This window comes from Eimeria maxima, genomic scaffold (assembly GCF_000499605.1).
Source record: "Eimeria maxima Weybridge genomic scaffold, Emw_scaff749, whole genome shotgun sequence".
NCBI lineage: Eukaryota > Apicomplexa > Conoidasida > Eucoccidiorida > Eimeriidae > Eimeria > Eimeria maxima.
Genome location: NW_013566737.1, coordinates 1 through 10,000, shown reverse-complemented (window position 1 = coordinate 10,000; position 10,000 = coordinate 1). Strand labels below are relative to the sequence as shown.

Sequence of the window (10,000 nt, the reverse complement as noted above, 5' to 3'; positions counted from 1 at the left end):
TGCTGCTGCTGTTGCTGCTGAAAGTGCTGCTGCTGCTGCTGCTGCAACTGCTGCTTTTGCTGCTGCAAAAAGAGATCCAGCTGTACCTGCTGCTGTTGTTGCTGCTGTTGCAGCTTCTGCTGCTGCGTCTTCCCATCCTTGCCACGAGGGATGAAATTGAGGTCACGGGCCTCAGATAGGGTTTGCTGCATTTGCTGCTGCTGCTGCTGCTGCTGTTGCTGTTGCTGCTGTTGCTGCTGTTGCTGTTGTTGCTGCACTTTCACGGCGCTGTGTGCCCCGCGAGAGTCCATTGCTCCTGCGAGCTGCCGCTGCAGCCACCTTTGCTGCTGCATGCATGCAGACCTGCTGCCGCTCCCATATCTTTTGTTGCTTGCTGCTGACAGAATATGCCCATGCAGCTGCTGCAGCTGCTACTGCTGCCGCTGCTGCTGCTGTAGCTAGTGCTCCCTCATGTGATGCGCCTTCGCGCAGGCTAGACTCCCTTGCGCCGCAGCAACTGCTGCAGCTAGTCCCTCACACAGGGGCAAGAATCCTGTGTTGCTGCTGCTGCTGCTGCTGCTACTTCTGCTGCTACTGTTGCAGCAGCTGCTGCGGCTTTGTTGCTGCGCACCTGTCCGGTGCAGCAGCAGCAGCTCCTTCCCTCGCAGTAACAAAAGTACGGCAGCAGATTCCCACGTACAAGCAGCACCACTTGCTGCTGTGGTTAAAGTTCTGTATGCTGCAGACCTACAGCAGCAGCAGCTGCAGCTGCAGCAGCAGCAGCAGTTACACCGCGAGTGTGGGAGGTTCGTCACATGAGTTGGCCCTTTATATAATGCCTTTGGCTTGGAGGACACCTTGAGGGCGCCTGGCGCTGCAGCAGCTGCTGCAGCCCTTGCTGCTGTAGCCCTTGCTGCTGCAGCCGTTGCTGCTGCAGACGTTGCTGCTGCAGCCGTTGCTGCTGCAGCCGTTGCTGCTGCAGCCGTTGCTGCTGCTGCCACTGCGGTTGTTGCTGCTGCTGCGGCTGCTTGTGGAACTGCTGCTGCTGCAGTCGTCCTCCCCCCCCTACTGCTGCCTGCTTCGTTGCTCCCTCTATGTACTGAGCAGCAGACTTGGGTGTACACCCCAGTTCTTAGGCAGCAGCAGCAGATGCTGCTGCTGTTGCTGCTGATATTGAGCTGCTGTTGCTGCAGTTGCTGGAGCTGCTGCTGCTTCTGCTGCACCAGTACTTGAAACACAGGAAGGTCACCTTAGTATAAGACGAGGAAGGGGGCCCCCCCTCCCTTTGCTGCCTCCCTTTATAGGCTGTGCCCTAATAAATATATAAATAAATCAAATTAAATTAAATTAAAAAAGAAATATAACAATTATATCTACTGTACAGACAGCCGACTCGTCGGGGCTGAGACGAGAGGCCGTATATAATGATCTGCTGCTGTTGCTGCTGGTGTTGCTGGTGTTGCTGCTGTTGCTGGTGTTGCTGCTGTTGCTGCTGTTGCTGCAGCAGCGGGCAGAAAAGGAGTAGACACAGCTTTGTTTAATTCAAATAAAAATGAATAACTACAAAGAGGTAATTGTTAGCAGCAGCAGCAAGCCTGCTGCCTCTGCTGATTAGATCTGCTACTGCTGCTGCTGCAGCGTCATACTGGCAGCAGCAGATGCAGCAAGTGTTGTGTTGTTGCTGCTGTCTTAGCAGCAAAACAATGTTTTATATATTTATTATTGTTTATTAATATCCTCTAACAATCTGTGCTGCTGCTGCTGCAGTATTGCTGCTGTTGCTGTTGGGGAATGGGCTCGTTTGCAGAGCGGCTTCTGCTTTTTCTTCTGCTTGTTCTTCTTCTTCTTCTTCTTCTTCTGCTGCTGCTGCTGCTGTTGAATTTTGTCCTGCTGTTTTGCTGCTGCTGCTGCACTTGCAGTACATAAATGGTGAGCATGGAGTGTATAGGTAGAAGACATGCTGCAGCACCACCAGCAGGAAGAAGGAACCTGCCCATACACCCTAGAAGGCATAGATAGATGCAATGTTTTCCTTGTGTGCTGCCGCTGCTTTGCTGCTGCTGTTTTGCTGCTGCTGTTGTGCTGCATGCAGTGCACTGACCCATTCTATACTAAACCCTACACCCTACAGCAGGGTGAACAGCTTCCTGACCCCAGGAGAGGGGTCAGGAAGCTGCGCACCCTGCTGTAGGGTTTAGGGTTTAGGGTTTAGCAAACCCTACATATAAGGACTTTTAGGGTTTAGTGTTTACTGCTACTGTTAGAACATCGAGGAGGCAAACAGCCAGCAGCAGCAGCAGCAGCAGCAGCAGCACCTGCTGCTGCTGCTGCTGCTGCTGCTGCTGCTAGCATTTTAGTACATATTAAGTACATTAAGTACGTCCATTGGTATATCAATAGGGGGGTTATGCTAGAGTCCGCTAGAGTCTGCTGCAGCACTGCTGCTGCTGCTGCTGCTGTTGCTGCTGCTGCTGTTGCTGCTGCTGCTGCAAGTGTAAAGCCTTTGTCGCTCTCACTGTGTCATGGATTGATAAAAAAAGAAGTAAATTCACAACTGCAATCTAGGCAGCAGCAGCAGCAGCTGCTGCTGCTGCTGCTGCTAATAGTGCTGGATTAGTCACTGCTGTTGCTGCTGCTGCTGCTGCTATTGCTGCTGCTACTGCTGCGTGTACTGCTGCTGCCACAGCAGCAAGTAAGAACAGCAACTGTCTCTCGCAATAGCAAGAGACACAACATAAGACCTGTCTCCTTAAGGAGCAGCAACTGTCTCCTTTTAGCAGCAGCAGCAGGAACTGTCTCCTTTTAGCAGCAGCAGCAGCAGCAGCAGCAACTGTCTCCTTTATTCAGCAGCAGCAGTCTCTAGAGCAGCAAACTGCTGCGGCCTCAACTTCCTTAGCGCCATCTTTAGCAGCACAACTGCTGCTGCACCAACAACAAACACTGCAATAGGTCTCCACCCTGCAGCAGCAGCAGCAGCAGCAGCAGCAGCAGCGACAGCAGCAGCACAACACACACACAACTTCTTCCTCCACCTCTTCCTCTTGTTGCACCTGCTGCTGCTGCTGCTGTTCCATCTGCTACTGCTGCTGTTGCATCTGCTGCTGCTGCTGCTGCACGACTCTTACCTGAGCTAAGAGAGTCAATACTGCCCAAGGCGGAGCCCATAGAGACTGCAGCACAGGCAGCAGCAACACAATGAAGGGCAGCAGCAGCGAATTAAGCAGCAGCAGCAGCAGCAGCAAATTAAGCGGCAGCGGCAGCAGCGGCTGCAGCAGCAAATCGAGTAGCTGCAGCAACACCGAGGACAGAAACACCATTCTAAACCCTAAACCCTAAACCCTAAACCCTAAACCCTCGTTGCTGACCGAATAGGGCGGAGTTAGGCATAAGGCCGAGCCAAGTCGCCACAAGAAAAGGACGAAAAGGAACGTCTAATACAGGGGCTGCAGACACATAAACCCTAAACCCTAAACCCTAATTCCTAAACCCTAAACCCTAAACCCTAAACACTAAATATATGGGTAAGTCTTGATAACAGAAGCAAGCGGTTGTATGTGCCTAAGCTGCCCTGCAGCAGAGGCGTGAGGACAAATTAGGGTTTAGGGTTTAGGAGGGTTTAGGGTTTAGGGTTTAGGAGGGTTTAGGGTCTAGGGTTTAGACCCTACAGGCAGCATTAATAACAAGATTAGGGAAAGGAGATATTCGTAAGAATAACACCGTCAGCATTAAATCCAATTCTGCCTCCCATGCACTCCTCTGCCGCTGCTGCTGCTGCTGCTGCTGCTGTTGCTGTTGCTGCTGCTGCTGCTGCTGCTGTTGCTGCGATTTGTTATGTGCTGCAGTTAGCTCTATAACATTTTCTCCAACGTGTACGTCAAAACTGCTGCTGCTGCAGCTGCTGCTATCATTGCTGCTGCTGCTGCTGTTGTTGTTGCTGCTGTTGCTGCTGTTGCTGCTGCTGGTGATGCTGCTGCTCTGTCGGGGATGTATCAGCCGACGCATGCGCTGCAGCTGCGTGGGGAAGAACCTCACCTGCAGCAGCAGCAACAGCAGCAGCAGCAGCAGCAGCAGCAGCAGCAGCACGGCTTCTATGCCTTAATAGGGAAGGAAGCAGAACATGACGAACCAACATGAAGCAGCAGCAACAGCAACAGCAGCAGCAGCAGCAGCACCACCACCACCACCACCATCACCACCCTCACACCCACCAGCACCACCACTAGCAGCCGCAACAACAACAACAGCAGCAGCAGCAGCAGCAGCAACAGCAGCAGCAGCAGCAGCAATAAATAAGTACTAACAACAAGAGGTTTGCCTGCAGCCTTGAATAGATAATAAGCAAGAGTAGGACCAACAGCAGAAAGAAAAGAAGTTAATAAAAAAGCAACTAATGGATTATATAATGCACCTAATAGTAATGTTACTGCCATGGCTAAACCTGCAGCAGCAGCAGCAGCAGCAGCAACAGCAACAGCAGCAACAGCAGCAGTAAGTGGTGGTGTTGTAGGAGAGAATAAGACGAGAAAGACGAATCACGGGATACCATACACCCTATAAACCCTAAACCCTAAACCCTAAACCCTAAACCCTAAACCCTAGACGTCTCTCATGAGAAGGTGAGGAGAGGTAGCACATTCAAATAAAAGGCATAACACTCTATTAGGGTTTACGAGGGTTTACGAGGGTTTACGAGGGTTTACGAGGGTTTACGAGGGTTTATGAGGGTTTATGAGGGTTTATGAGGGTTTATAAGTGTATATTAGGTTATATAAGAGTAAATTAGGGTTTAGGGTTTATATTAAATAAGGGTTTAGGGTTTAGGGTTTAGGGTTTAGGGTTTACCAGAGAAAGGAAGCATAAATAGAGGAAAAGCTTGATAAAGAAGATAGATATAAGAGAGCAGCAAGACAAGAGCAACAGGATGCTGCTGCCTATACACCCCAACTGCAGCAGCAAACTTTTTTATTGTATTTATATCTTGTAGATTAAATAAATCATTTATTGATTTAGGTAATCCTTCCTTTAATTCTATTAATGATTCACCACTTAATCCTGCAGCAACAGCAGCAGCAGCAGCAGCAGCAGCAGCAGCAGCAGCAACAGCAGTAGCAGCAGCAAACGCAGCAGATGGGGGGCAGCAGATCAGTGCAGCAACAGCCATACTATGTCAGGGCAGGGAGGAGGAACAGCAACAATACTAACAGCAGCAGCAGCAGCAGCAGCAGCAGCAATACTAGCAGCAGCACTAGCAGCAGCAGCAGCAGCAGCAGCAGCAGCAGCAGCAGGTATACCTGGTAGACTGAAGCAAAGGAGAGCCAAGAAAGCAAGAGATAAAATAAATAAAAGAGCCATAAAAGAAAACTTAGCAGCAATTGAGCACTTGCTCTCTGCTGCTGCTGCTGCTGCTGCTGCTGCTGCTGTTGTTGTTGTTGTCGTTGGTGCTGCCGTTGTGCTGCATGCAACTTGTTGCTGCTCTAGTTTATCTGCAGCAGCTGCTACAGCAGCAGCAGCAAAAGAGGTAGGGGCCCCCTTAGGGGCCCCTCGCTGCTGTGGCGGAGCCATTCGGCCCGCGTGTATTGGTGCTGCTACCTCTGCTGCTGCTGCTGCTGCTGCTGCTGTTGCTGTTGTTGCTGTTGTTGCTACCGTTGCTACGCTTGCTACTGCTGCTGTTTGCGGAGGTACTGCTGCTGTTGCTTCTGTTGTCTTTGACGAACCTACTGTTACTCTTGCTGCTGCTGCCGTTGCAGCTGTTGCTGCTGTCGTCACGGCAGCAGCAGGTGCTGTCACTGCTGCTGCTCCTGCTGCTGCTCCTGCTGCAGGAAGCAGGTGTCAGCCTGCAGCAGGGGGAGAGGCGCCGCTGCAGCGAGGCAGCAGATTTCCTCCTTTGTTGCTGTGACTCAGCAGCAGCAGCAGCGCGAGAAGCAGCAGCAGCAAGGATTGCTGCAGCAGGAAGCTGCGATATGCCTGCAGCTACAAACCAGTTGCAGCAGCAGCAGCAGCAGCAGCAGCACGAGCAGCACTCCCAATACCCTTAAAGGTAATAAATAAAAGGAATCAGCAAATAAAAATAAAGCAAAAAGACACAAACAAACAATGCATGCAGCAGCAGCACCTCTGATTGTTGGGGGGCCCCCAAGGGGGCCCCCTCTTCACCCCTCTGAGTCTCGCTGCAGCAGCACCGGCTGCAAGCTGCTGCAACAGCAGCAGCAGCAACAGCAGCAGCAGCCCATCTCCTGCTGCAGCAGCAAATGTGTTAAAAGATAACAATAAATAAAAACTGCTCCTTAAGGAGCAACAAGAAGAAGCGCATGTTTATGTGTCTGCTGCAGCAACGAGACAAGCTTCATGCTGCAGCAGCAGCAGCAGCAGCAACAGCAGCAGCAGCAACAGCAGCAACACCAGCAGCAACAGCAACAGTTGCAGCTATACGCACAGGAAAAACCTCAATATTTGCAGTATTAATTGCTGCTGTTTTGTCTTCGGGAGGCCCCGCCGGTGTCTCTGCAGCAGCAACAGCAGCAACTGCAGCAACAGCAGCAAACAGCAGCAATAGCAGCAACAGCAGCAATAGCAGCAGCAGCAAGTAGCAGCAACAACAACAACAACTGAATGCCTAAACTTGAGCAGCAGCAGCACCCTGTAAGCCTGTCATCTTCATACACCCCACGCAGTTGCTGCTGCTGCTGCTGCAGCAACTGCAGCAGCAACTGCAGCAGCAGCAGCAACAACTGCAGCAATAATAGCTGCACAGCTGCAGCAACGATTGCAGCAGCAACAACAGCAACAACTGTACCAGGAAGATCAGCAACAACTGCAGCATCAACAGCAGCAACAACTGCATGAGCATCAGCAGCAGCAACTGCAGCAGCAACTGCAGCAGCAGCAGCAGCAAAAACAATCGCAGCAAAACTTACATCAACAATTGCAGCAACAACTGCAGCATCAGCAGCAGCAAGCAGCAGCAAACAGTAGACACATTTTCATGTGTCTTTGCTGCTCTGTAGGCTGAGCTGCACGGCCACGAGCAGCAGCAACTGCAGCAACAGCAGCAGCAACTACAGCAGCAGCAGCACGACTCACCTTGCTGCTGTCTTGCAAGTAGGAAACTGTTTTTTTCTGTCTTGTGCTTACACGAACAGCAGCAGCAACTACAGCAGCAGCAGCAGCAGAAGCAACAGCAACAGCACCATTAACGGTAACGGCAGCAGCAGCAGCAGCCACTGCAGCAGCAGAAGCAACAGCAACAGCAGCAGCAGCAGCAACAGCAGCAACAGCAGCAGCAGCATAATCTCTTTCATTTTGTCTTCTGAGTTCTGCAGCAACTTCATGCTTTTGCTGCCCCCCTCCTTTGCTGCTGCTGCTGCTTCTGCTGCTGCTGCTGCTGCTGCTGTCGTGCCTGTGTGTTGCTGCTGTTTGTCTTCTCCTGCCGGTCCCCCGCTGGGTGAGGCGGTACAGCAGCACTCTGCTGCTGCTGCTGCTGCTGCTGCTCCTTGTGCTGCTGCTGCTGCTGCTGCTGCTAGCAATGGAGGCAGCGCAGCACAACGGCGGCTTCCTGCCTCTACAGGAGCTACACTTACCTACTGCACAGCAACGTAGTAAGTCTATGGCTAGCTGGTGGCTAGCTGCTGCTGCTGCTGCTGCTGCTGCTGCTGCTGCTACTGGTGCTGCTGCTGCTGCTGCTGCTGCTGTTATGTGTGGCTAGCTACATATCTACGTGTTATTATACATAGCAAACTATTATATCTACCTATTATATAATACAAGACATGTATTAATTTTTATTTATTTATTTATTTATTTATTTATTTATTTATTTATTTATTTATTTATTTATTTATTTATTTATAGACCTGGATAGATTTGAGTTAAGTATTCGTCAATCATTAAAGGAATTAAGAGGCGTCGCTTCCTTACATACTAGTAAGTAGCTAGCTAGCTAGCTAGCTAGCTAGCTAGCTAGCTAGCTGGCTAGCTGGGTAGCTGGCTAGCTAGCTGGATGGATGGATGGATGGATGGATGGCTAGCTAGCTAGCTGGGTAGTTGGTTAGCTAGCTAGCTGGATAGTTGGATAGTTGGATAGCTAGCTAGCTAGCTAGCTGTCTAGCTAGCTAGCTGTCTAGCTAGCTAGCCAGCTGCTTTTATTCTAGCAAGCAGCTCTAGACGTGCAGCAGATAATGCACAGAGTGTGTCCTTGCTTATGTTGCTCCTTCTTCTCGTGGCTAGCTAGCTAGCTAGCTAGCTAGGTTGCTAGCTAGATGGCTAGCTAGCTGTTGTTTCCTTTTATTCTAGCTAGCTACAGAAGACATCCAATGTTATACAGAGTGTCTCCTTGCTGCTCCTTATCCTCCTTTTATTGGCTAGCTAGCTAGCTAGCTAGCTAGTGTCTCCTTTTATCCTCCTCCTCGTGGCTAGCTAGCTACTGTAGCTAGCTAGCTAGCTAGCTACAGTCCCCTTTTATTTTTATCCTCCTCCCCCTCTTTTTGTCCCCTCGGCCTCTTTCTCGCCTATATATGCAACTTGTTGCTGTGCTGCAGTTAGCTGCAGCAGCAGCAAGCTGCAGCAGCAGCAGCAGCAGCACAGCAGCGCGATGGCTAGCTGCACAAGAAACAACATTCACAGATAGCTGATGATGTCTCGGTGCTGCTGCAGCTGCAGCAGCAGCAGCAGCAGCAAAATTAGCTGCTGCAGCATCATCATCATCAGCAGCAGCATAACCTGAAACAGCAGCAGCTGCTGCAGCAGCAACAGCAGCAGCTGCAGCAGCAACAGCAGGAAGTTGCATTTGTTTGTCAATAAGGAGGAGGGAGAGAACAAGAAAAGTTTTTCTTTTCTTGTCTTTTTCTTTCTTTCTTTTGTTTAGTCTTTTATATTAACTTATTTACGTCTTTTTAGTTATATTTATTTATTTATTTATTTTTATTTATTTATTTATTTTTATATTTATATTTATTTTATATTTATATTTATTTTTATATTTATATTTATGTTTATTTATAGGCATGCATGCATGCATGCATGCATGCCTTCATAGAGCAGCACGAGCAGCAATAGCAGCAACAGCAGCTGATTCCCTTTCCCTTAGCCCCTGTGTAGCTACCTGTAGCTAGCTAGCTACCTGTACCTAGCTAGCCACCTGTAGCTAGCTAGCCACCTGTAGCTAGCTAGCCACCTGTACCTACAGCTACCTGGTTAGCTAGCTAGCTAGCTGGATATATAGATAGCTAGCTAGATAGGTAGATGCATGGCTAGCTAGCTATATGGATAGCTATACAGATGTTATATAAATTATATTTCTTGTTTATGTACAGCGCAAAGTGCAGCTCAGCAGCAGCAGCAGCTCAGCAGCAGCAGCAGCAGCAGCAGCAGCAGCAGCAGCAAATTTTAAAAGAAAATAAAGTTGGGGTTTCTATAAAATTGACAAAAAAAGAAAAAAAGAAAAAAAGAGCAAAAAGGAAGAAAAAAGAATAAAAAAGAATAAAAAAAAGAATAAAAAAGAATAAAAAAAAGAATAAAAAGGAAGAAAAAATAAAAAAAGAATAAAATGCATAAAAAAAAAGAAAAAAGAAGAAAAAAGGAATAAAAAGGGATAAAAAAAAAGAAGAAAAAAGAATAAAAAGGAAGAAAAAAGAATAAAAGGGATAAAGGGGACACAAAAGGATAAAGAAAAAAATAAAAAAAGAAAAGGAATAAATAAAAAAGAATAAAAGAAATAAAAAAGAAGAAAAGGAATAAAAAAAGAAGAAAAGGAATAAAAAAAAGAAGAAAAGAGGAAAAAAAGATAAAAAAGGAAGAAAAGGAATAAAAAGAATAAAAAAAAGAATAAAAGGAAGAAAAGGAATAAAAAGGGAGAAAAAAAGAAGAAAAAAAATAAAAAGGATAAAAGGGATTAAAAGCCCCAAAGTGCATGCATTCTTATCAGAAGAAAGATAAAGAAAAATAATTAGGGTTTAGGGTTTAGGGTTTAGGGTTTAGGGTTTAGGGTTTAGGGTTTATAGGAGCATATAAATATATATATGTATAT

At 48.1% G+C, this 10,000-nt stretch overlaps 2 protein-coding genes across 2 annotated transcripts in view; both read right to left on the bottom strand.

Moving 5' to 3' along the window:
* Window positions 1-290, bottom strand: part of EMWEY_00042260 (hypothetical protein, conserved) — a gene marked incomplete at both ends in the record, with an annotated part of 2,169 nt that extends 1,879 nt beyond the window's left edge. Inside the window, one exon of the mRNA XM_013482752.1 lies at window positions 1-290. This exon is cut by the window's left edge and continues 1,879 nt beyond it. Coding sequence (XP_013338206.1) covers window positions 1-290 — 290 coding nt within the window.
* A 500-nt stretch (window positions 291-790) lies between these two features.
* On the bottom strand, window positions 791-3,981 carry EMWEY_00042250 (SNARE associated Golgi protein family domain-containing protein, putative; the record flags this gene model as incomplete). Its single annotated transcript, XM_013482751.1, has 6 exons — window positions 791-1,078; window positions 1,373-1,477; window positions 1,724-1,968; window positions 3,030-3,149; window positions 3,345-3,422; window positions 3,645-3,981. 6 exons carry the CDS (start codon window positions 3,979-3,981, stop codon window positions 791-793), a joined length of 1,173 nt encoding a protein of 390 aa, XP_013338205.1.
* Between the last annotated feature and the right edge of the window lie 6,019 nt (window positions 3,982-10,000).